This window comes from Haliaeetus albicilla, chromosome 8 (assembly GCF_947461875.1).
Source record: "Haliaeetus albicilla chromosome 8, bHalAlb1.1, whole genome shotgun sequence".
Lineage (NCBI taxonomy): Eukaryota > Metazoa > Chordata > Aves > Accipitriformes > Accipitridae > Haliaeetus > Haliaeetus albicilla.
In genome coordinates, this window is record NC_091490.1 from 38,576,141 (window position 1) to 38,602,994 (window position 26,854).

The following is a 26,854-nucleotide window of genomic DNA, read 5'->3' on the forward strand; positions in this document are numbered from 1 at the left end:
GCAAATTAAATCAGAATCTGGCCTCCAAACTCTGTTAGGATAAAACTGTTAATTTTCCTCTCTTATGTTAATGATGCTGGAGAAGTATGGGCTCTAATTAGAACATGAATAGAGAACACACTGTGACCTGCTGGCTCTTGAGGTCTAGTGAGTGTAACTTTCTGAGGTAGGTTCTTGCTAAATCACTTCCCTTAACTAGGTCACACCACCCACTATGCTAGTACCACGGTAGCACAGTACAGTAATTCCTATAATTAAAGTTGCCCGACATTTCCATGACAAAAGCATGTTCACAGTTTTTTATAGGTTTAACAGGCTTTAATGCTCTGAAGTGAAATTTTCTGTAATGAATATCTGTATCAGAATAAGGGCTTAAATTAAAAATGTAATTATTGTTTTTTAGATAATCACATAATGGGTAATTACTCTCACACCTTTTCAATATTAGTGTTTGGCTCAGTTTGTAGGACATGTCTGCTTTGGGACAGGAACTTAATTCCATAAAAACTGGAGCTAAGTCAGCCACATAGTGTATCCCTGAAAAGTATGGTTCCCGCGTGATTAGAGACATGCTAATGTTTTTGGCTAAATTCTCTGCAAATTGTCTGCACCAAATGTGATCCCGTTCTCCAGGGAAGAGGCACAGACAAGGTCTAGACCCACACATAGACTCAGGCTGCCATTTGGACATCACACAGCTGCCACCACTGGTCTCTAGCCCTGTAAGCTGCCAGTGGACATGCACAAAAGGAAAAAATCTTACAAAGCTGTTCAAAGTCTCAGGCAATGATCAGAGGAGATGATAAAGTCAGCTTTAAGTCAGCTGGGATCAAATAAAAAATGCTGCAGCCTAATGACCAGAGTTTCAGCAGTATTGCCTGGGGCTATTTCTGATTTAGCAGTGTTGGTGTTCTCCATTGGCTCACTATGACAACAGGTATTCAAAGACCTGACCTAAAGGCCTGTCTGGCCAGCTACTTTCTCCTTGCTTTCTGCCCTGCCTGCTCTCAGATCCCAGTACTTGCACTGTTGGGTAGGTGATCTGAGACCTCAGACCTCCTATTCTCTTAGGTGCTTTCTGGATATTTTCTTGGCTGTTGTTAGTTGTCAAAAGTTGCATTTAGTCTCTGAACAGTTCTCTTTAGTCTCTCAGTGCAGCTGCAGCTTTACCCATCATGATGAAAATCCTGTTCATGCGTATAAGACTAACACTCAAAATCTTACACGAAGAGGGCATTAAGGTTGCTCAGCTTTTCACAGTTGCCTTGTGAATAGGATGTTTGATAGACAGTAATGGTAGCCCAGTTCTTTCAAAGTTTTTTCCTCTTCGGGGAGCAGATGCAATGGTGTTCACTGAAGAGTTAACTGTCCAACCTCCCTTTTTAGCCTCCTTACAGAGATTATGCATCTGGCTTTGCATTCAAATACTTTGTATTTAGATTCTGCTCCAAACACAGAATAATTAATTAATATTAATTATTATTAATTTCCTTGAACAATTTTCTCTGCCATGTCTTGGATCCTCTCCAGAATTTAGATGCTTAATCCCCACGGGAATCAATGTGTTCAGCAGCCTTGAAGATCCAGGACTTTTTCTAGACAAACAATAATTTTCCAAATCTCTTTCCCATTCTTAGCTCCAGAAAGGAGAATTTTCTGCTCAGGCCTAACCCAAATGTTTCTGAAGCTTTGCTATATGTCCTCCAGGTATCTGCGGATACCATGGCCAGAGCCCTGCTTTCAGAAACCCTGGGTATGACTTGCTCAGGACCATGTAACACATCAAATAGTGGCAAGTTTATTTAAGCCAGGGAAGGATGGCAGGACCCATCTTGGGTGAAAAGCAACACTCTTAATAGTATTTTTTTCTGCCTTGGTAGCCTGCTGAGTGCAAGATTAAAGAGAGTCTTCTGTTGCTTAAAATGCCCCCCTGAATGCGGATGTGGCCTTCCCTGACCTCCACAACCTTCTGAAGATGATAGAGCATGTCTGCTCAGAGACATCCACCAGCTTTCAGACCCCTCTGACACAGCCCACTGGTTCCATGGACTTGTGTGGGCTGAGAGTTCTCAAGAGATTCTTGACTTGATCCTGTCTCTGCCTGAACCCTGTCTCTAAGCACAGAGGCCTGGGAGACTTCCTTGGTGGAGGGTGAGAAAAAGAAAGCATTTGATGTCCCTTGCAAATTTCAACTCTACTTGAGCTTTGGCTTTCCTAACACCATCCCTGCATGCTGAAGAAGTATTTCTATAGTCCTCTTTACTAGTCCTTGCTTCCGTCTCCTGTACACATATTCTTTTGTTCATTCACAAGTTCTATGTTTAGCCATGTTTGTCCCCCCACACATCTACTTAATTCCCTGATTGCTGGGACAGACTGCTCTTGTGCTTGGAGGAAGAGGTTCTTAATGAGCTGACAGCTCTCTTGAGCTCCTTTGTCTTTCAGAGCTGCCTCCCACAGAATCGCACCTCACCTATTCCTGAATAACCCAAAGTCAATTCTCTTGAAGGGTCTGTAGTCTGCCATTTGCCTTTCTCATTCCCCTCAGGATCCTGAACGCCACAATTTCATGGTTGCTACAGCCAACGCTACCATTGATTATCACATCCCCAAACAGTCCTTCCTTGGTTATGAGTACCAGATCCAGGAGGGCGTCCAGCTGAACTAGATGGCCTGTCCAGCAAGCGTGCTAAGTATTTGTCCCTAACACCATTTAGAAACCACCTGGATTTCTTGTGCACACCGTGTTGCTGATTCAACAGATAATGCAGCTTGCACTAGTAATCATACAACTCCAAATAGTATTGTTTGATCTACAGAAAAGTTTGACCAAATGCTGACAACAGATATTGATTTAAAGATAGGTATCCTGTATTTTTTAAAATCAGTGCCATTCATTTTTTCTTACTAACTTTTGCCAGTTCTACTGTTGTATTCCTGATGGAAAATTCTCCTAGCAGTTAAACCAGATGGTTTAGATACATGGTACTTGCAAAAGGGATCAGGACCCGGGCCCTCAGATTCTACTCTGCGCTAGCATTATAGCTTGAGGGATGTATTTGAATGATCAAGCACCATGCACGCTGTTCGTACACTGTGTCACCACCTTGAAGCAATCATTAGGGGTAAGACTAAAGTCTGCCTCTGAGCTAGCTGCTGTTGACTCCCTTACTAGTGAGTAAAGACCTAGTCAATGCAGTCAGGGGAGCTTAGGTGTGCTGACCAAAGAAGCCAACAACACATGGGGCACCATCAAGAGAACAAAAGCACCAGAGTGTGGCTATATACAGCACTATACTGTATACAATGTACAGCATCATTCTGTGGCCATATAAAGCCTTGGTTCAGCTACATTTTGAGCACAGTGTGCAGTTCTGGAAATAGTAGAGTTGGAAGTCACAGAGAATAGCAAATATTGATCTTTGGGATGGAGCAGGAGCCTTCCATAAACTGAAAGTGTTCAAATTCTTCTGCCTGGAGAAAAGGCTAGGAAAGGTATGGTCAAGGCCTATCCAGTCACAGAATAGTTAGCTGAATGGAGAATTACTGTCTGGTAAATCCCACAAGACTGTAACTGCGAGGCAGTAATGAAAGCAGTAAACGGGAATCGAGTATCCATTTAACTCATGGAGTGAAATTCTGGGTCCTGCAGCCATGGGAGGCTATAGAGGCAGTCCAGAGGGCAGGGCCAAGCAGGGAACAGAAAGATCCGTGGGCAGCCGGTCTCAAAGGCCCCAGTCCGATGAGTCCGGCTGCTAGGGGCCTGCCCGGGGAGCGGGCCGCAGAGAGCGATCGATCGGGCTCACGGGGGGTCCCCATAACCCGCCGCCGCAGGCAGACCGCAGCCAGGCTACCCGCTCGAGCCGAGCCCGGCCCAGCCGGCACCGCAGAGACCTCGGGCTCAGCCGGTCCACCCTGCCGAGCTGGAGACGGCACCCGAGGGACGGCCGCACCCCGGCCGGCCCGGGACAACCCGGCTCCGCTGCCCCGGCACCTCAGCCACCTGAGGAGCCCGAGCGCGCGCACTACACTGCGCCCCGCCCCGCCCCACTCCCGCGCATGCGCAGCAGCGCGCCCCGCCCGCCCCTGGGCTACCGAGCGCGTCCCGCCCGCTGCCCAGCCGAGCCACCCGCGCATGCGCGATGCCGCCACGGAGCGGCGTAATTGCCGCATGCGCTGCCCGGCGGGGCCTGCTGTAAGTGGAAGCCGTCCGGCCGCGCGATGCATTGTGGGCGTGATTGAGGAAGTAAAATGGCGGACCTAGCGAACGAAGGTAGGCGGGCGCTGGCGGTGCGCAGCGGTGCCGGCCGCGGGCCTGCCGCCGGTCCGGCCCGGCGCCGCCGCGGTCCCGGCTCCGACCCGGCCCCGCGATCGGCTCTCAGAGGCGCGCCCGGGCGCGGGCCCGCCCTCGGAAGCGCCCCCTCCCCGCGGCCTCTCCGTGCCCCGGCCCCTCTGGGGCGAGCGGCCGGACAAAGGGAGCGCCCGGCCGGGCCGCCGCGCTCCCCGCCGGCCCCGCTCTGCCCTGCGGGGCGGGCGTCCGCGCCGCCGCGGGGGTCGGCGGCGGCGGGCAGCGCGGGGCGGCGGTCTTGGCGCTGCGCTGGCAGGTGCCTCCCGCCGGGCGGTGGCACCGGGTCGGCGGCGCGGCGGCTCCCGGGGGCGGCGGCTCCGGCGGGTCCGTCCTGCCGCGCTCCCTGCGTGCGGAAAGCGTGCCCTGCCGCCCCCGGCCGCCGGGGAGGGAGCCCCGCCGCTGCCGGAGCGTGGCGGTGAGCGCCGCGCTACTCCCCTGGGGGAGTTCTGAGCCGCTTTGTGGTTTTTCTTGTCCGGGTGCTTTTTGGGGTCGTTCTCAGCTACTTCAGGGCTGTTGCGAATCTTTCCTTAACTTCCACTCGCGTTAATCCTTCCTCTAGCTAAGGGAATAGTCGAGGCGATTATGTAAGCCTAGGTGAGGTATAATAGCACCTAAGTTATTTTTTAGCTGAAACTTCTGAAGTAAAGAAATAGCGGTTTTGCTCTTCTCTGAAGAGGGTCAGGAAGACATGGGCTGCACTACTGCAGGATTTGGGTATTCTGCTTCAAGGTGTGTGGAATGTTGTTTAAGCGACAGTGGGCATCAGCAGTTTGCCTTTGAGAATTCCTAACTTTCCTCAAAGTCTCTGCAAAACGAAGTTAGCCCCAGCTGTCTCTGCTGTTTCTCATCGTTCTTCTCAGCTAACAAAAGAGGAGGGGAAATGCCCAGAAGGAGGGGAATTAAAGTGTATGAGGCCCCTTCTTTCAAGAGTGTTTCTTACATATGAACTCTGTACCAGTGGCAATTACAGTTCTGATGTTAAACAGCAGGAAGCAAATGTCTATTGTAGGTGTAGCTTTTGAAGATGAATTCTACAAGCACTAACCACATAATTACACTTAAGTTATTTGACAAATCCTATGATGCAGCATGTCTTGGGCTGTTAGCTCCCAAACTCAAGACGAGCTGTCGTGCCGAAGAGGCGTGGTAAGTGGTCTCAAGAATGGCAGTAAGTAGTCAGATGTGTAATGACTATTCATGAGAAACTTAATGGCAGTATTTACATACTGTCATTATAATGACCTTATAATAAATTTTGAGGATTTATTGTGGGTTTTTTTAGAACCAGAAGTTTGGGAATGGCTATCTTAAGTCATGCAAGCCCCTGACTTTACCTCCCCATTCTAGTGGGAAATGTTAAGCTCAACCGTGAATTGCAAGTTATTACTGTTTATTACATTGTTTGGTGCTGACTTGTCACGTGTTTCTACTACTACCTCTATATTTCTGCAGAATTGTGTAGACTGTCTTGGGGGGGCTGGGGGCGTGTGTGGTGCCATCCTTACTTTTTCATCTGATCGTCCTTTTTCTCTCTTCTCTTCAGACCCTTTCCTGACTCCAGTGACTTCCCTCACCTGCTGATCTCTTTAGTTTGTGCTCGCATCTCCTTCCAGAGTTGTCATCTTCGTCCTTTGCTGTTCTGTTTCTTCTCGCAATAAGAACGTGATATAATCTTTTGTAAGATTAAGCAAGATCAGCTTGCTTCTGAACTGTTGTCTCTTCTGCTCATTCTAGTATCATTGGCTGCATTGTCTGGTGTTAGTTTTCTTTCCTCTGGTTCCATTTTTGAGGTGTCCTTTGTATATCAGTGCAAATACACATACTTTCTGGAATTAGCATTCTTCTGTTGAAAGTCAGTGGATTCCCTAGTCTTTGTTTGCCTTGTTTGCTGTCTGACATGGCAATGATGTTCTCGGGTGACTTTGATTGTTTTCTCCTCATTCTTAAACACATCAGTCTGTTAATTTTTCCAGTACTGTAGGTGAATGTTTTATTTTCTTGTACCCAGGTATTTTCATTTGAATATATAAAGTGACTATTTTGGTGCTGATAATTCTTTGATCTTCTGTTTCATATTAGTCGTCTTTTGTTTGAAGTATTTGATAACTAAGTGTTCATGTTCACAAACTAAGCGTGGTTAAAACAAAGTTCTTAATATTCCTTAATCTTGGTTGATCTCTACAACAGTGCTGTCTCAATCACACTTCACTGTGAGGTGTGAAGCTAATTATTCTTTGACACATAGTAGACACAAGTACCTAGAAAGAGGTTTCAGTCATTCTTGCAGATTGGTTTTGCTTAGCGTGTTTGAACAATAGCTTTTCTTGTCTGTTCATGCAAGTGAAACTTGCTTAGACTCTTTACCTGTTTGATTACTGCAACAAACCTCCTGGCCTTGGAAAGTGCTTTTGTTCTGCCTGTGTCCTTTCATCTTACTAATGCAAAGCTCTTTTAACCTGTTGCTTTTACCATGGCACCCCTTTGTTTCAATTAATTAATTGTTTTTTCCTTTTCCAACAGTGTATTAGTTATCTTTACCTTCTAGATTCTGATGTCTCTCTTGGTCTATTGTCTGTCTTAAATCACCACTGAGATGTCAATACTGCCTCCAAGTAACCATTCTACCAATGTCCTTTAAGCCTTCAAAATATTTTAATGGATGATCTTTCTGTGATGCATTTCTTCAGAACTACAAGTGTTCCCTCTAATGTTCTCATAACTACTTAATTTTCTTCATTCTAATTGTTCCGTGAATTTTTTCTATTCACTTGTCTTTCCTTTTTCTCTAGTGAGTTGGTGAAACTGTATACCTACCTCTTTGTAGTGGTTTGATGGCAAGCTGTATTTTGGCAGAAGGTTGTTGGATTAAGGGGGTCCTCTGCTGCAGAGAAGGGGGGTGAAGGATGAGGTGGTCCAAGTGCCACTTTCGAGAGAAGTTTGTACTGTGAAGTTTCCTAGGAAAAGGTCCTGGTCTTGGCATTGCCACTCATCTTGAGAGATTAGCTGGTAAGTGTGGAGCTAATGAAGAGGAGGAGAGAGTACCTTCTCCCAACTGTGTGAAGTTTGATTGATTTTTGTCACAAAGATTGAGTGACATTGTGATAAAGGCTGTGGGGACTGGTATTTTGAGAAGTTTGATTATTGAAAACCAGGATTTTGGAATAGTAGGCACAATTGTTATTGTTACTGTTGTATAAAGTAGTTACTGAATGGTGTTAGAAATTTTACCTGAAATCTTTGGTATTATGTTCTTTGTTGGTATGCTAGCTGGATCACGTCTTAAAACTGACACCTCACACGTGGTAGTGAAGTATCATGGAGAACTAGACAACTTCCTGTCAAGCATATATTCACATAAATCTGCATGCTTTTCTCATTAATTTGCTGTTAATATACAACCAGTAATTTGTTTGTATAAAACTTGCTGCTGAAGCTGCTCCTTAGATGATAGGATCTCATTGTGTTGAGAATGAATTACTTTATCATTTTTCAGTCAAAAGGTACAAGTTTTTCTCAGGGCTAAAATTTATGGCTTTCTTCACATTCCCCTTTCAGGAGGTGCGTGCACAGCCTGTGTTGGCAAACTCTCTCCTTAGACACCAAACACAATTTATTTTACTTTTTGAAATTGCTAAGCATACAGTTTGTGATCGTAACAAGCTTACTGTGTGTAACTGCCTTAAATGTACAGAAGATGAGAGAATCGAAGCAGTTCCTCAAAAAGTATCATTCCTTTGCCAGACTTGTATGATGCTGACACTGCTTCTGTGCTGTTTCTGGGTTGGTTTGTTTGTTTGTTTTGTGTTTTGTTTTTTTCTCTCCCCCGACTGTATAATTCTACTTGCCTTATGGTAACTTTCAGAGAGAGGAAGGTCTGTTGTTACTTTGAGGGGAAAAGCTGGCATGGACCAATGTCCCTGACATTTGTAGACCCTATAAACAAGATCTTTTTTCCGATGGTGATTTACTTCAGATAAACTAGTGGACGCAAAGTTAGGCTGAGTGATTTGGTTTGTTGTTTTTTGATTTTTTTTTGAGATGTCCTAATAATTCACACCCAAATGCCATAAAGTACTACTTAATTTACAAGAGAGAACTAAATACTTTAACAATTTTTTTTCAATACTTTTTGGAGTTCTTTATAAATATTTTATCTACATTGCAAAGTAGTTGGGCTGCCTCATGGTTTTCTTCTTCCTGTCATGTGAAAATAAGCTACTTTTTCCATTTCTGACTTGTAACATTTGCTTTATGTGAAGTACCTGAGCTGAAATAGTAAAATTACCTAATACAGAGGGCAATTTATTTCTATTAATGCCACAAGGGCTTGGGAAATGAAAACATGTGCTCTGCAAATGTAAAAGGTTTGTGCTTTAAATATGGCGTATGGAATTTTTATTTCATCTTAAATATGTAAAAGGCATTCTACCTTCCCATGCCAGCTGTGGAAGTACTGTCTGGAAGTAGCCTGCTTACTCATACTCTTGGAGACAGAAAAATAAAGGGTTTGAAGGTGAATGAGTACATCAGATGTTTTGTCATAAAAAGCAACTTTTCAAAGTTTTGAAATGGAAGTTAAGTATCTTTTTTTCCAATGTCATTTATAGTCACCATGACACCACTTGTGAAGTCTGGCTATAAATGAGCCAGTCATACTTCATGTCAGAAAGTACAAGAAACATGATTGGACTTTGCTTGCAGGATCTTTTTGGAGATTAGCTGTTGGTATGGTAGCTTGCTCATTGCTTTCGGTCTATTCGTAGCTATTGGAAGAGAAGAGTCTTACTTTATTATCAACACCTTTAGAATTGTATAATGCCGCAAATTGCCTGTATCTCTTAATATGTTTTTTAAGCATGATTATTCTGCTCTTTATAACTTAAATAGTATTAAGGTGAAAAAAACATTTTTGCAGCCTGAGATGTTCAAATAAGCATAATTAAGCTTAACTTTGAACTTAAATTTTTCTTGACCCTCAGATAAACCTTTCACAGGCAATAAATTACCACTGAATATTTTTGGTGAGTTAACAACCTAATTGCTGTTCTCCTTTTTAAGGCTCTTTCATTGTTCACAGGTATGATCTACTTTTTTCTCTCAGGTGATGTATTATAACAAGTTAAAGTCAGAGCAGTTGTTCTCAACTTGTATGCCTTTAGTGTTGAAGGTTGCTTCTTCAAATCTAAGCAAGGACTCGCTTGCCTGGAAGTTTGTCAGTTGTTTTTTTTTCTGCCTCTCATAGGTTTCCACATAGTCAGGCACTATTGCACTTTAAATGTAATTTGGAGTAAATTTTAAAGGAAAATATTTGAAATGGTGTAGTTCTTGACTTTAAAAATAGATTCACTGCGTACTAAACTTGCTACGGTGGTCCGGTGAGGGCTTGAGAGTTGTTTTCATGACATGGGGCCTGGGTTTCTTCTAAAATCTAAAGATTACTTGAGTTGCCAGGATGGCTGGTGATCTGGGTTGCCTGACCTGTAAGGAGAGGCTGAAGGAACTGAGCTTGTTCAGCCTAGAGAAGAGGAAGCTTGAGAGGCACATTTGGAACTTTCCAGGGTCTATGAGGAGGTTATTAAAAAGGCAGAGCCAGGCTCATCACAGCGGTGTATGTTGGAAGGACAAAAGACAAAAGGTGAGAGGTGGAACAAGGTGTTCAGACTGGATATAGGGAAAAAATTGGGGGTTGGTTATTTTTTTCACTATAAGGACAGTCAAGGAGTAGAAGAGATTACCCTGGGAGGCTGCTCAGCCTCCATCCTTCGAAGTTAAGACCAGACTGGATAACCTGATTAACCTGGTCTGACTTCATAGCTGACCTTACTTGGAGCAGGAAGTTGGACTAGAGACCTCCTGCGGTCCCTTCTAACCTCAATTATCCTGTACTCTTATGGTCGAGACACAATGGTCTCGGTGGCAGAGGAGAAGAATGCTTTCTTGGCCTTTGTCACTGCTTTGCCATGGGATTTACTCTGTGAGCCTGGTAACTATACAGGGAAACATACCTCTATAGTATACCAGGGTTGTTTTTTCCCCCCATTTTGTGCAGTATTACCTTGTCTTCTCTTCATTTATGTGGCCTTCAAATGTGGATTCAAAAGGGACATGGTTTTTGCATCTCTGCACTCAAAATACCAGTTGGATTTTTCAATAATGGGTCATTTCATGCTGCGGTGAAGGTTTAAAACTGTGTGTTGCAAAAATAACTATTGTGGCCGCCAGAGGTGCCACCAACTGCTATGGTTACGTTGGTGTGAAGGGGTGGAGAGGTAAAACAAAGCCGTGTTTTGTCCAGTTGCAGAAAACATGGTTGACATCACAGAATTTGGTACAGCTACAAATGGTCATGTATCTGAGTTAAAAATCTCACATTACAATATGACTTGAAGACAATATCTCTGCCTGAGCCATTGAGATAATATTTTTTGTTTCTGTGGTTTGGTTTCTAAGGCTTGTGAAGCAAGCTGAGTAGGCTTAATAGTACATACATTTTTCTGACAGCAGGTAGGGCATATATAGATAGTTAATGACTCAACAGTGAAATATGCTAAAGGAATTTAGCCTGTGAAAGCCAGCTCTTGAGGTTTTTGTAATTATTCACGCAGGTTGAAATGTCTGAGACTTATGAATAAACTGCAGGAAGATTAGGGACTTACTGTCTCAGTAAATATGATAGTAATTACTGAAGGTCTGCTTTCCTTCTTAGACGCGTGGGCTTTCTCAGAACACCTTTACTGAGACTGACTTGTTTAGAAAATTGACACTGTTTCTGCATCTCCAGCTCGTTGTTTTGCCTTGTTTCTGTCTGTTTATCTGGAGAAAAACCAAGTCTGTTTCACAATTTTTGAGAACTATATACTGTGTCTATTCATCTCTCAGGTGAAGGAGAAGATGTATTATTTTACATGTATTGTACCTGAAGTTTGAAGGTTGGGGTAGGTTTTTTTGTTGTTGTTGTTTCCTTTCCTTTACCCTGCTTTATTTTTCCTTTAACTTCATGACAGTTCTGTGGACCTAATAGATCCATTTTTCTGTAGGTCATCCTTCACACACCTAGGATGGTGGGATGGAAACAGGCTCGCTAAGTGAGAACATGACTGTCTACCTCTGATCTTGCCTAGTACAAATGACAGTGTAATTCTTATTTTCGAGTAGCACTTAATAGACTGACATGTTCACCATGTGGGAAAAAACCCCAATAACTATGTAACTATGCATTTCTGTTTCACAAAAATAAAACCTGTTGTGGTGGTTCTTCAGTTGATAGGAAAACATGGTTTGTGTATGTGCTTTCATAGGAAAAACTTTAAATACTAGAGAGCTTTTTATCTGGTACATAAATGCATTTGAAAAACATAACTAGGAATCAGAACTGAAAGCTGAAGCCAGACATTTGAATGGGAAATTTGGCACTGGAGTTTTTTATGAGGTAATGGATGATCAGGGGCAATAATACTTTGCTTTTAATGTCTTCAATAATTGATGTTTTTGAAAATGTTTCCCCAAAACAATAAGGCTCAGAAAAATATGCAGTGTTTAATGAAGGTGGTCAGATTCGGTGATCTAGTGATCCCTTCTTGCCTCGGGCTAGAATTAGGGACACATTTCCAGCATTGTGGTCTTGTTGCAGACTTTGGAGAAGACGTGGTGAACAAATGTTTCCCTGTAAAGAACGTGCCTGACTAAGCACTGGTATAGTTGGTAGCCATGGGTGTCTGCTGTCTTGTCATTGTTCCTGCCAGATGCCATCATGTTGGTTGGTCTCACAGCCGGCAAGAGTAGTAGGAGATTCCTAGATCTTGAGTGCTGGAGGACTGTGTTCCTTCAGTGGATAGAAACTCTCAGCTGTTGTACAAGAGTGTTTTCTTTTCCACCTTGACTAACAGGACTGGTCATAGTTTGTTTTACTAGCTTCTTTTCCCAGTCTCATTTGCCATAGCTGGACACAATCTCGAATATTTTTTTTTCCACTCAGTTTTCTTCTTTGGTTCTTCCATCCAATGATTTATTTTTTTTTCTGTGAGCTTTCTGCTGTTCCTGGCATCCCTGTTCTTTTTTTTTGCTGAATACTCAGTTTTCCATCACCAGATTCCATCTCCTATTTTGTCCTGTTCCTTTGCATCAACTTCTTTGGCTTCCCATTCTAGTCTTTTGCCAGCCATCCCATGTTTCCTCTGCACTTTGCATTGTTCTTGGATCTGTTTTGTGGTTTTTCTTAATTGTTTGCTTTCTACTCTCTCAGTACTTCAGTCCTTTCTTAAGCACTAAATAGACAAGTAGTTCTTTTCTATTTGGTCCTCTTTGGTAACTGTGGAATTTGGTACAGGAGTCTCTTGTATGTTGTGCATTACACAATGAAGTCCTGCTTTTGAACAGATCTCCAAAAGGGAAAAAGACTAATACAACATTTTATTGACTGGTTTGGCAGTCTTGGATAAAAGTAGTTTGGTAGAATGCATGCTACTTGTTGCTGTAATTACAGCATTAATGAATAGTGAAGTGTACCAAACAAGGTATAAAGAAATTAACATCACTTTGAAGTAAAGGGTTAAAAGCTTGGACCCTACATGAGCGGAGCCTCTGACAAGCAGGTTATACTGAGGCCAAGGGAATCAAAAGGGATCTCTGGCTTGTTTCAATAAACTGGTTTTTGGCACAGGTATAGCAGTTAAGTTTTTGTTGATGACCTTCGTTAGTTAGTAGATTATTTTTCATTTTTGAAATAGATTGTCTGCATTGTTCTCATTAATGAGCGTTTCTAAGATTCAGCAGTATTTGATGGATAGAACTTAGAAAAAGGGAAAGAAGAGCAGGAAAAATGCTGAAGTAAGGAGCTTTATTTTATGATTATTTTACCTTTTGTAGAGTAAGTTACGCTAGTCTTGCAAAATCAGTCTTGCAGTGGTCTTGCAGGGTTATCCCTCTGAGTTAGACCCACAGAAGAGTGGAAAGAGGCTTTTCCACCCTCACAAATAAATGCACAGAGCTCTTGGAATAATTTTAATAATTTTTACATATTTGTCAGGTAAAGTTTCACTTTTTCAGCTAAACTGATCTAATAGCTAGCAATTCCCAAATGGACAATCTCATCCCCTTTTCCTTACATGCTGACCCAAGTGCTTTACTGATGCTGCAACTGATTTATGGAGGATTTTGTGATGCTGTCTTTTTTTTTTTTGAGCAAAGTAATTCTTCTTGATGAGTTTTTTTTTGTGGTAGCCTTTCAAGTTCTAAAAGTTATAACATTTTGATTTTATTAAATGTCTAGTCTTGTTTGTAAGATTGAATAATTGCAAAGGTAGAACTTTTGCAAAGAAATTAGCCAAAACACAGCTCTCCCTGAATCCCATTGTTTCACAGCAGTCTCAGTCTCAAGACAGACTTAAATGTTGTACTCATCTTTAGCCCTATAAACATATAGGAGGGTTGCTGACTGCGTAGTCTATGTGCAGTTTCTCTTCAAATATAACTCGTGCGCAAGGTGTACCAGTTTAAGCTCTCAGGAAAGCTCACTTCTGCTTTATTCCCCCTCCCCCTATTTTTTTTGGTCATTGAGGTAGTTTTGAGGTCATTAAGGACAATGGAAAGCATACATTCGTTCTAGAAATTCATTCTGTTCTTGATGACTAAGTGTTGATGTGCTTATTTAGAAAATAGTGTCCCGCTAATATTTGAATCGGAACTTCAAGTAGAAAGCAGATGTGCTCTTAAATTATGCAGAAAGACTGGTCCCTCTGTAATAATATGCATGGAATATTTGGTTTAAATTGTAGACCTGCAAATGTTGAAGATTTAGGCTTTTTCTAAAGGTTTCAATGATAATGAAATAGAAGTATAATCAAGTATCAGGGTTAGGTGACCTTCAAGAAAGGAGTATGTGGGCATGTACAGCAAAACTCCCTTTACATTAATGCATTACTATGGGGAAGGAAAAGCCTTTGCCAGCAAAACTTACATTCATATGTTATTATGAACTTATGAACATGTGTTCATAAAGTAAATTACTGCAGCAAAGGGCCTTTTCCTCCTGATATATCTAAGTACGGTAAAAGTACTGGTTTGAAATAAAGAGATCTGGAGGGAAAAGACAAATAGCTTTCAGATATCAGTTGTATTGTTGTTCTTAAAACACTCATTTTTCCTTTTGAAGATCAAGTTCTTTATAATTATAATGTTGCCTTGAACCAGTGGAAACAATTTGTGTAACTGAGATTTAACTGATTTAGGGATTCATTTTGGTAAAAGCATCATGGAACATAACATTTTCATATTAGTCAATAATGAATGTGGTTGGAAAAAAACCAATGATTTCTTTTTTTACAGAAAAGCCTGCCATTGCTCCACCTGTCTTTGTATTTCAGAAGGATAAAGCACAGAAGGTAAGGAGATGTTGACATGTTTTTTGTTTGTTTGTTTTGTTCTGTAGCCCTGAATCATTCCATGGTGAGCAACTGTTTGTCTATATTGTTTTGAAGTTGAAGGTGGATAATGGAGCATTAACATAATTAATGGGCATAGAGTGAAGAGGTACTGGAGGGCTAAAAGTGGGAAGATGTATGGTGGTGGCATGAAATGGGTAGCTCTTCAGACAGAAGATGGACCATGTCTGGCAGAAAAAGTATCTTCAGAACTGTATCTTGAAAGGAACAGGTGGCAAAGGAGTGCTGACAGTTGCAGTTGCATGAGAAAACTCTGTTATCGCAAAAAGAAATGTTATGGTTAAGACAAAGCAAAGAAAAGCATGGTCTAGATTATTGCTTTTCACCTTAGTATATTTAAATGTATCTCATTTCTTTAGTTAGTAAGCTGTGAAGTGTCTAATTACCTTGGAAAAAGGTAATCCTGTTCCCTCCCTGTCCCTCTACCCCTGCCATGTGTTCCTGTCCCCTGCCTTTGGGTCTGTGGTAGCGGTTATACAGTGTTGAGGTAAGTTGGAGCTGTGCTGTAACCTGCTGGAAGGTGTTCCATGGGTGAGCTTGTGTTGTACCAAGAGGCTTTGATACAACTCATCCTGTGGCTGCAGAAGGAGTAGAGCTCAGGAGAGAAATGAGAGCTGAAGGAAGGAGCAGGACCTTCCCTTTAACAGAAATTGCTATTAAATTGAAAGAGATTTAATGGAAAACCATGGCCATGTGGACCAAGTGCAGTATAGTTTGCATTCCTTTTCACTTTGAAAGTGGTATACAAAATGCTATGGTGTAATGCTAGGGTGTAGTTTTCCTTACTTTTTTTTTCCAAACAGTAAGCCTTCCAGTTTCTTATATCGTAAAAAATATTTTTGGTAAAAGAAATTGATAAGAATCCCAATATATCGTGGTATTTAATTCTGCCTGATTAATAGTAAAAGCTGTTAACATTTGGAAAACAAAAATCATGGTTACCCTTGTTTCAGCTGAAGCCTGTGGGAATCAAGAGAAGTGTACTCATGTACACATAATTAAGTTTTTGTTGAATCACTGGATTGTTATATTATCTGTGCAATCAGAAAATCTTCTCAAATGTTTGAATAGAAATACTGAAGCATTTTGCAGTTGGTAGCTTGCTTTGGTTTGGAACAAGTATGACTTGAACTTTCTCATGGATTTTGTAGGCATATTCCTCAGCAGGAGCTTGAAATCTTTTGCAGCTTGGAAAGGATTTAAATCTGCCATTCTTCTAATATTAGCTAATCAAATATATCTCGGAGTAAATACTTTTGAGATGTTCCTTCCAATTACATTTTTTACAGTGACCGTTTACATGTACTTTGGAACAAAGGGAGGGCTAGTATTTGTGCTATCAGTTTGGATCACACTGTTTCCGTTTAGGAAACAGCTCCCAATCACCTGCTGTTGCTTAGACTGTTCCTGAAGTCCCTTCTGAGTTGCACTATGGTGAGTTTTCTCCCCAGGTGTCCTTTAACCTGGCAGTGCTTCCACAGTTTGGAAGCAGTGATCCCAGGCAGAGCAACATGTCCTGTGTCCTTTCTTTGCTGGCCTGGTCCTTCAGTGCTAAGCTGGCAGGTCTCAAGTTCCTTCATGTTGTACCTTCTGCTTCTGCACAGAGTGCATACCTGCAGTGGCCTGCATACAGTGCATGCCTTCAGTGTTAGGCTGTGCAAGCTCCTATGTTGGGCTGTGGGACAAATCTGTTGCACTCTGGTATGTCTCAAGAAAATATTTGTTAAAAATCTTAACTAAAGGCTTAATGGTTTTTTGGGCTGGCAGAGAGGATCCAGAGTTCCAGGAAGAGGGATCTGTGATTTAGTCTTCCCAACTGCTTCTGATGATGCTGAGGACTATGGTGATGTTGAGTAGTTATCTGTGTGCAGGACAGCCTCTGCCAAGGCACAGTCAGAAAGCCTGACAGGTGGGGTGGAGGGACTGTGTGTATCGAGGCCTGTGGGTGAGCCAAGCATCTTAAAGGCACAGGGGTTAGAACTGAGTTAGAAATTGATCTAAATGCTAAGAGGTATTGGTGCTCAAGAGGGGGCTAGCCATGGTCAGTATGGGCATGGAATAGGTGTAGCTTGGCTGGGCAGCAGGGCTTGTTCCTTGAAGCAGATTGTGAGGAGTCTACCAGTGGCATCTGGCATTTGGTTGCAAGTTTCCAAAGTGTAATACATCTATTAACAAACAAATGCTTATGTTAAACTGCGTAATGTGTGGAGATGTACAACTTTCTTGTGGGGGGTGGTTAATAATCATTTTAATAGCTTATATTGTGTGTATTTGAAACTATAGAAAAAGAGTGAGAGAATCATCAGTGCTGTGCTTCTTGCCATTTTATTCAATAAAGGGCCAAAGCCTGCTTGTTGCTTGTGCCAGTAGCTGTTTTTGGTAGTGTTGACACAATAGTAATAGAGTCAGAATACGGTGCTGTCAGCCAAAAGTAACAGCCACTTAATATATGCTGTATATATCAGAACCTAGCATTCAGACCAGCTGAGTGTCCCTTTAATCAACTTAATCAAGAAAAGGTCACTCAGGTTACACACTGATCGAGTCCTTTCACTGTATTTTTGGAAAGACTAACAGCTAACTCTTACCTTTAATGGTTAACTCCATTACTGTTTCCATACAAGGTGCCTGGTTAAGTGCATTGCCTGCCACAAAAGATTATCCTTATTAAAGTTAACAGGAAAAATCTATTAACAGAGGAGTTCTTCCTAGAACAATGTTTTGAAGAAACATTGATAGAATTAGATCTGGCCAGGGAAGTCAAGGGCAACAAGAAAAGCTTCTATAGGTATGTTGGTGATAAAAGGAAGACTAGGGAAAATGTGGGCCCTCTCCAGGAGACCTGGTTATCGGGGATATGGAGAAGGCTGAGATACTCAACAACTTTTTTGCCTCAGTCTTCACTGGCAAGTGTTCCAGCCACACTGCCCAAGTCACAGAAGGCAAAGGCAGGGACTGGGAGAGTGAAGAACCATCCACTGTAGGAGACGACCAGGTTCAAGTCCATCTGAAGGTGCACAAATACATGAGACCTGATGAGATGCATCTGCAGGTCCTGAGGGAACTGGCAGGTGAAGTGGCTAAGCCACTATCCACCATATTTGAGAAGTCGTGGCAGTCTGGGGAAGTTCCTACTGACTGGAAAAAGGGAAACATAACCCCCATTTTTAAAAATGGGAAAAAACCCTAAGACCTGGGGAGCTACAGGCCAGTCTCACCTCTGTGCCCAGCAAGATCATGGAGCAGATCCTCCTGGAAACTATGCTAGGGCACATGGAAAAGAAGGATGTGATTGGTGGCAGCCAACATGGCTTCACTAAGGGCAAATTGTGCCTGGCAAATTTGATGGCCTTCTACAAGGGGTTACAGCATTGCTGGATAAGGGAAGAGCAACGGACATCTGCCTGGATTTGTGCAGAGCATTTGACACTGTCCTGCATGACATCCTTGTCTCTAAATTGGAGAGACATGGATTTGACAGATGGACCACTGGGTGGATAAGGAATTGGCTGGATGGTTGCACTCAAAGAGTTGTGGTCAATGGCTCAATGTCCAGGTGGAGAGCAGTGATGAGTGGTGTTCCTCAGGGGTCAGTATTGGGACCAGTGCTGTTTAACATCTTTGTCAGAGACATGGACAGTGGGATTGAGTGCACCCTCAGGAATTTTGCTGACAACACCAAGCTGTGTGGTGTGGTCAACACGCTGGAGGGAAGGGGTGCCATCCAGAGGAATCTTGACAGGCTTGAGAGGTGGGCCTGTGCGAACCTCATGAAGTTCACCAAGGCCAAGTGCAAGGTCCTGCACATGGGTCGGGGCAATCCCAAGCACAAATACAGGCTGGGCAAGGAGTGGATTGAGAGCAGCCCTGTAGAGAAGGACTTGGGGGTATTAGTGGATGAAAAACTGAGTATCAGCCAGCAACGTGTGCTCACAACCCAGAAAGCCAATCACATTCTGGGCTGCATCAAGAGAAGTGTGGCTAACAGGTCAAGGGAGGGGATTCTCCCCCTCTACTCCACTCTCGTGAGACCCCACCTGCAGTACTGTGTTCAGCTCTGGAGCCCCCGGCATAAGAAAGACAGAGACCTGCTCAAGCAGGTCCAGAGGAGGGACATGAAGATGATCAGAGGGCTGGAGAACCTCTCCTATGAGGACAGGCTGAGAGAGTTGGGGTTGTTGAGCCTGGAGAAGAGAAGGCTCTGGGGGCAACCTTAGAGTGGCCTTCCAGTACTTAAAGGGGGCCTACAGGAAAGATGGGGAGGGACTCTTTATCGGGGAGTGTAGTGATAGGATGAGGGGTAACAGTTTTAAACTGAAAGAGGGTAGATTTAGATTGGACATAAGGAAGAAATGTTTTACTGTGAGGGTGGTGAGGCACTGGAACAGGTTGCCTGGAGAAGTTGTGGATGCCCCATCCCTGGAAGTGTTCAAGGCTGGGCTGGATGGGGCTTTGAGCAACCTGGTCTAGTGGAAGGTGTCCTTGCCCATGGCGAGGGGTTTGGAACTAGATGATCTTGAAGGTCCCTTCCAGCCTAAAACATTATGATTCTATGATCAGAACCTGCAGTCTGTCATGTTTATTTAGAGGGGACAAAAAGCACATTGTGTTCAGAATGATGCCTCTTAATTTTACTTTCAAAGGAGGTTCTGGTTGTCTTTCACACGTAAAAAGATAGGATTACTCCATCTTTTCTGATTTTCATTATAGATATCAATTAATGGTGGTTGTAAAGTTGGCTGTTTCCACATTTGTCGAATGAGTCTCCATTTTCATATTTTCATTCTCCTTAACTCTTTGAGAACTATTTTTACAATGTGTGAAATAGAGTTCTTGCAAATATCTGAATGATAGCATCCAAATATCGTCCTTGTTTATACAGTGCTATTCATTTTTCTGACAAGCAGAGCTTCTAGTGCTGATACTGGTTGGAAAATTGCATCCACTTAGGAAGACTCATAGCTGTTAAGATCTGAAAGCACCATAAAGTCCTAACCTCGCTATGTTAAGCATAGAATGTTACTGTTACTCCATTTTCTATCCTGATAACTTGTACATGAACTATACTGTGCTTTTCATAGCACTTTTTGAATTAAAGTTTTCAATTGATAGATACAACTTTTTTTATGATTAATTTTTGTCTCTTGTTAGTTTCAGAGCAGAAACACAAGTCTAACTTTAACTTCTGCCATAAAACCATTTCATGACAGTTTCTGGCTGTAGGTTACTTGAAGTCATTTTATGAAGTTAACTTTTAACTTGATTTATGAGGTCAAAGTATGCTGAAGTCTTTCTTGCATTTACACATTAAGTAGGTATAATAGCTCAAACAAATTTAACCAGTAGTGTTGTAAAGAAACAATTTGTCAAAAAATGCTTTTAAAGTAGTGTCCTTTGTTCTGTAAGTGTGAGGTGTGGTATTCTTCCAGTCGTTGATTGCTGCAATACGAGGATCATCATGACTCCCTAGTCATGAGTACTACAAAAGGTACTCAACTCAGCTTTAAAAAATGTTTTTGCAGTTTAAAACAAGACATTATCTAATATGTAGCTTGCACTGTGTCCTCTTCCCTCCACCAGCTTGGGTTGGAGGTAATGGTAGAATATAGAAAAGAAGACTTATTTCTAGCTTGTTATGTAACTAGTTTTGGTCAGTGTACTGCTTTCTATAGTTGAGTTGGTAGTAACGAGCTTTTAAGGATGGCTCTGAAGGAAGATAAGTTACATGATATTTTGGTCATGTCCCATACCTAAGTGGTGCTGCAAAATTAAGGTATAACTGGCAGCTGGGTGGTAAAGGGGTAGTTCTTGGAGCGAACAAGGATTTACGTCCTTAAGTTGTTAGATCTGTCGTCGTGGTTTTAACTGTGGAGCTTTAAAAAATAGATGTGGAGTTGTAAAAGTGATTTAAGTGATTAGAAAGATGGCATTCCCATGTAGTCTGGAGAGCAAGATCATGAATTTAGAAAAGAGGAAGTTGTATTGGACAATATATAAAGTAGGGATTGCTTGAAGTCCTGGTTTGATGTAGTATGATTTGGAAATGCCTGGGTTTTGGTGGTTTGAGGAGATGGCTGATTAGAAAATGTTGTTTGTGCTATGGGCATGACTTGTAGGTTTAGGATGGTGGCAGAGCGAGAACTGTGGAGGAAGTCACTTGGTTAGGGAGAGGCAACAGTATTTCGTTTTCCAGGCTCTCTTAGCATTGTTAGCACAGCTGCCAAGAGGTTTTGTTAGGAAGACCTAGTTGAACTGTGTTGTAAGTCAATAGTATACTTAAGGAATTAAAATTAATGCTTAAGACTTCATGATTGTGAATATATTGCTACACTGCTGCACTTAGAAGAGCAATCATAAACATATTTGGAGAGGACAGTTGTACAAGGCAAAGCTTAGAGGCATATAGAGAGGCTGATAATGTCAAAGGCTACTGAGAATACCAGCAAGACTTGTCCTCAGCTCTAAGCAGGTGAAGATTGTGAAAAGATATACCGAGGGTAGTCTTTTGGGGCCATTGGATATGGGTGCTAGTTCGGGGAAAATGAGGAAAGGAGGCATAAATAGCTCAGTTTAGAATTGGGAGGAAAAACTGACCCAAGTGTTTGTGCCAGTCCTTATAAAAAAGGAATATTATTTCCTTGCCTATATTTGGTGGTTTTAGCATCACGTTAATCTTGGCTCTTATGTATTTCTTCATGTCTCTCCTTATTTCCTGCAATGCAGAGGAAGCCAAATCTCCAAGTAGACTCTTACATATTTAGTCTAGGTGTGTTATTTTTGTGTTTTAATAAAATAGATGTTGTTTGATCTGGCTGAGCAAGGTGAGTTTGTGTAGCTGGCTTTCTAACATTATTAATCTCTCCATTGATCTTTGCCTTAGTATTTAAGAGACAGGAACAGATTTCTGCCAAGTTCTTCCTAGAGCTGTACTTAGAAGGAATGATTCCTCTAGAGAAGAGAAGGCTCAAAAAGACACACAAATCATCATAGGCATAAAACATGACAGCAAAAAGGAAGAGAATGAACTGTTTTTCACCAGCTCCAAAGAACTTCAAACAAGAACTTAGATCAGAATTTATGAAGTTAAGAGATTAGAAAAACTTCCAATAGTAAATATGACTGAAGACTAAAATGAATTTGAAGAGCTTGCAATTTGCCTTGGACGTGCTTTTTTTGAGAACAGCTGTACAAACTTCTGTCTGGAGCAGTTTTGGTTTGACAAATCCTTGAGGTCTTTGTTGGTTTTGTCTTCCATGTCTTAAATCACATACTATTCACAAAATTCTGAAACTTGCAGTAGTTCTTGATCCACCTAATATGTATATATTTTTTAAATATAATTTTATGTATTGACCTGGCCAAGAAATTCTCATCTTGGCATCAGATTTTTCTGCATAAAAGTGGTGATTGGCAATAATTGTTATTTTTGGTTTGTTTCTTTTCTGAGTCTTGAAGCAGATATTCCAGTTTTGCTTAAGATAGAATTCAGATTTATGCTGGAATCTTACCTTGCTTATTTCACTTCTTAAAATACTCACCATGTATTAAAAAAATTACTAAAATCTGATGCAAGTTTACTTAGTGTACTTTGAGATGTTCTAAACTGTATTGATATGAATTACTTGCAAAATAATTTGTCATTTTCACTTCTAAGTATATAGCACAAGTGTGCATTGAATGTTCTTGCCTCTTCTTGCATTATTAGCAATTTTATGATCTGTAGCTAGAAGTCAGCATAAACTGCTGGTAAGGCTTTTTTTTCTCTTTGAATTTTTCCTATTGCTTGCTGAACACAAGCATGTGAGCTACTACCATCCACATGATCCTCTGACAAGGGGTTCAGCAGGATGGGTTTTTGTCTTCTTTAGTTTTGTCGGGGTTTTTTTGAACCTGTTATAGCCTGGTTTAATTTGATGCCTTCCAGCTCTTGCTCTGTGGGAGTCACTGCATTGCCATCCTATATGCCACTCCTGTTTTCATAGTTATATTCCTGCTCCTTTTCCCTCCAAATTCTGTGTGTTATGGCTGAAGAATAAGGTCTTTAGCTATTTTTATGTGGAAACACTTCCATACCCTCTTCCTATGCATCATTTTGCTTCTTATGGGCACTGAATCTTAGTCATCTTCAGCCCCAGAGTCTGTCCACAGTTTCCTGATCGTTCCCTGTTGCCTCCAGATCCCTGGTGATGGTTAGCTCATCCTGAGGTTCATTCTGGCTGTTGACAAGGATGGTCTCCCCCATCCCCATTTCCTAGTACCATTCTGGTTATAGCTTTCAGATTTTCCCCACTGTGGTTTTTAGGGTGTCCGTTTTCTCCCCCCCAGGTTCTTCAAAGGCTGTGTGAATAATGGCAGGGTTGTCTTCATCACCTGTACGGCAGTTGGACTATGGCTGTGGTCTGTTCAGTCCTACTGCAGTCATCTCTTCTGTAGTGGTCTGGCACTCTTGACCACGGGAGAAGTGGGAAGTCTTTCAGCTAGGAAGCCAAGTGAAGCTGGTTATGCTGCCAGCTCTCTTCTGATCCTCAGGCTGAAAGCCTGCAGATTCCAGTAACTATTGACAAGGCGATACAGGTTTAAATGTTTAAACTGTTCTACATGTACCTGAAAACTAGAAACCTGACTGGATTAGCGAGACCCAAATTACCTCCCTTGCAGAGGGAGAGCTGCTGTTGTATGTGTGGCCCTGCTATCTCTGCTCAGTGCAGATGAACTGCCTCTGGCCCTGTGGATGGCCAGAGAATCTGGTTTGGTGAAATTGAAAAGATATGGGCAAGAGGTTTGTGTTGTGAGGTACATGGGGAGGATTTGGTGTAGCAGAGAGAGAGGACCAGAGGACACACGCAATGTAAGCTGAGAAAAAAATCCCATCTTCAGTGCTGCTGCTTGCAAAATTGCTTTTGTGGTTAGTGTGATGCAGGTAACTTGTGACTTAGTTCTTGTACTTTTTTTTTATGGCTGTCTCCCCTTGAAGGGGAAGAAAACAGTTTGAGTGACATTTGGAATACTGTTAAGTTTGAAAGTGAGGGTTAGCATAAAAAAGGGACTAGGAGTAATGGGTATAAAATGTCGAGTGGAGGAATGAGGTGTCTACCCCTTGTCTTTATGTATGAATAACATACATGTGTTGTAAGTGCTGTGGCCAGTTCCAGAGAGCCTTTTCATGCTCTTCTGAGCCAAAGAGGTAAGAATAGCAGAATGCTAGACTTGTCACCAAAAATTAAACCAAAACATTTCTTTAACTCTTCTCTCTTATTCTATGGGATTTTAAGTTAGTGTTTGGGTCTGTTAGTAACAGCTTCATATTAAAACCAGAAAATTTTGAAAATACAAAAAATCCAGCATCCCCAGCTTTACCTGACATAATGTTATCCCTATTAAATATATTTTGAGTATTTTGAGCCTAAATGATAGTAATTTCTTGCAAGATTTAAAACTTGAGTAACCTCACTGAACTGAAATGAACCTGCATGTTTTGCTGTCTTTTAATAATTGCTTCTGTTTGAGGACAGGCCAAGTCATAGCTGAAGAACTTTGGGCCCTTAAGATTTAATAGCTGCTGTTTATTTTTGAGGTTGCTGTTTACTCTGGTTTGCATGGACCTGGGCAATGATGAGCATTTTTAGTCTCTCTTCATTCTACTGAATGCTTTCTGAGAGCAAGCAAAGGTTATGTGCTTCTGAGTGACATCTTTGCCTAACCGCTTGAATCTCCAGATACTTCACCATAAGACACCAGGAGGCTTGGCCCACAGATCGCAGCTGGGAGAACGTCTTTGGCCTGCATGTTATCCATGGACTATAACTTAGTCCTTTATCACAATATAGTTGTTCAGGCTCAAAACCTTTAACTTTTTCATTCTTCAAATGTGTGCAGAATATGGTAATGCTTAACTTCTGTTCTACAAGTGGAGACCTGCAGTATTAAATGATCTGAGGAAATGTAAAGAGTCTGGCAGAAGTTTAGCAAACATAAAATCCCATTAGAGTGCGCTAGCTATCCTATCACCACCCTCCTTGAAATAGATACGCAAACTTTTTAATTTACAAAAGAAAACATTGGTGTTGCTTTTCAGATAATTTACTGTCACATGAATATGAAAGGATTGTGTCTTGTGAATGTTATAATAATGAATTTCTGTGGAGAATTTTATAATCAACCCCACCTCCCTCAAACATTGTCTGAAGAAGCAGTGAAAGGCAGTTACTTACAGTAATTGTCTGTTTAATTCTTATGTCTGAATCTGAGGGCAAAAACAATTAGCTGTCCTTTAGGCCTTGAGAGAAGGAGGAGTTAAACCCCAACAACCCCATGGCTGGCAAAATGCTCTTTTGCCAGGGACACTGACATTTTTAGCTAACTTTCAAAAAAGTGTATTTGCTCCAACCGGTGCTTTTTGTGGGGAGGGGAAGCTAATTCAGTCAGCAGGTTCTGTTACCTGGTTTGTGTGTATTTTAATTGGTGTCTCAGCAGCAAGCAATTCCTTCCGCCGTACTGTGAAAACAGTGGAATTTAAAAAGGGATTAGCAGATCCTCTCACTAGGACGACTGCTCTCTCATGTTGCAGCCTTGCATTGAAGGGACGTTGTCTTTTCTGCTCCCAGTCCCCTGCAGAGCAAAAAGGTTTGTCGGATTCAGGCGAGGACCCCCAGGGAGAGGTTGAGCCCCCCCACCATGGTCTGGGTCACAAAGAATCAGCTGGTGAGTGCGACTCTGAGCACCCTGCTCCCGCTGTTGCCTCAGTCAGTGCTACCCCGAGTCCCACTTCTGAAGCCCAGCTTGCTCCTATTCAACAAGAACTGGCAGGGGTAAGTGTGAACCTACCAAGTACTTCTGCTGCTGAGGGGATTAAAGAAAAAAAAGTCCCTTTAACTAGGAGGAAACTGTTACTGTTAACTTTAGGTAGTGCAGCTCACTATCTGTCTAGTTCTTTGATCTCAAGCGTTAGTCTGCTCTAAGCTGTTGTTCCAATTAGTAGAAATGAAATTTGTTTGGGACTCCCTAGTGGGTATAATTATAGAAGATGCATCAAGTATTAATTTTAAAATTTAGGGTGTAAACTGTGTGTTTGTTAAGGAAAAGAGCTCTTCTAAATGAGTGAGAAAGTGGGTATATATGAGGGATTTGCTTCAAGCAGTTAGAGAAGGATTGTTTATTCCCTCTGAGCCGTAATGCTGAGCTTGATAAAGTGAGCAGCTAATGCTGTGTTTCCATTAGATATAAACAGGAGCTTGTCATGCCAACCTGTAATGTACTTAACAGATTAAAAGCAGCAAGAAAGATGCTAAAGCAAAATTTTTCAATTTAGGTACTTGGGGGGAAAAAAAACCCAATCAGTACCTTGAAGTAGGAAGAGCTGTCAGTGCTGTTAATTTAAGATTTTTCTACTGGTGGTACAGCAAAATATTTTTTGAAAGGTTAGATGACTAAATGACTACTACCATACAGTTTTTTGGAGTGATTTTACAAGTGTTCCTATCTTTCTGGTTGGTGGAGCGTGTTGTCTTGGTGCAGTTGAATGTCACTGCTCATTGTGACCACACACTAGGCATGTACTCTTTCATAGATCTTTCCCTGTTAAGGCTGCTCCACACAATACCTGCACCCTTTTCTTGCATTAGGGTTTTTTTGGGGGGGGTGGGGGGGTGGGTTGTTTTGTGTTTTTTTCCCAAGAATGGGCCATTTCAAGTAAACCCAGTGCCGAATGGATTGTCATGACAAGGTACAAACAGCTGTAGGTTAAGCACCTTTCAGTGTCCAGGCTGCTGCTTGATGACCTGCTGCAGAAATTTTTCTATTTCAATTTTCTTTTGAAGGTTAAAGTTTTCAAGGGTTGATATTTTACAATATAGCTGGTAAATGTAGTCACAGACTTTTATTTCAGTTTTCTGTCATTTGAAATTGCCAGTGTTACTAGAATTGGCTGAGAGAACTGTATTAACCAGACTTTCAGGAAAACTGCAGCAAGTGGTCATTATCTTAGACTTGTTCTTAAAGACCAGAAAATCTTACCCCAGTTAACCCAGGTCTGAAAGAAATTTAAGAACCAAAAATGCTGTTGGGGAAT

At 41.9% G+C, this 26,854-nt stretch overlaps 1 protein-coding gene across 2 annotated transcripts in view; it reads left to right on the top strand.

Moving 5' to 3' along the window:
- Positions 1-4,149: 4,149 nt before the first annotated feature.
- The window catches only part of RANBP3 (RAN binding protein 3), a 50,829-nt gene continuing 28,124 nt past the window's right edge, over positions 4,150-26,854 (top strand). The window contains exons 1-3 of one of the 2 annotated variants that reach the window (XM_069789987.1): positions 4,150-4,273; positions 14,672-14,727; positions 25,392-25,595. In XM_069789987.1, the coding sequence (XP_069646088.1) occupies positions 4,252-4,273; positions 14,672-14,727; positions 25,392-25,595 (282 nt within the window). In that variant the 5' untranslated portion in view covers positions 4,150-4,251. The remainder of the gene's footprint in view (positions 4,274-14,671; positions 14,728-25,391; positions 25,596-26,854) is intronic. The other variant, XM_069789988.1, reaches the window with a different exon arrangement.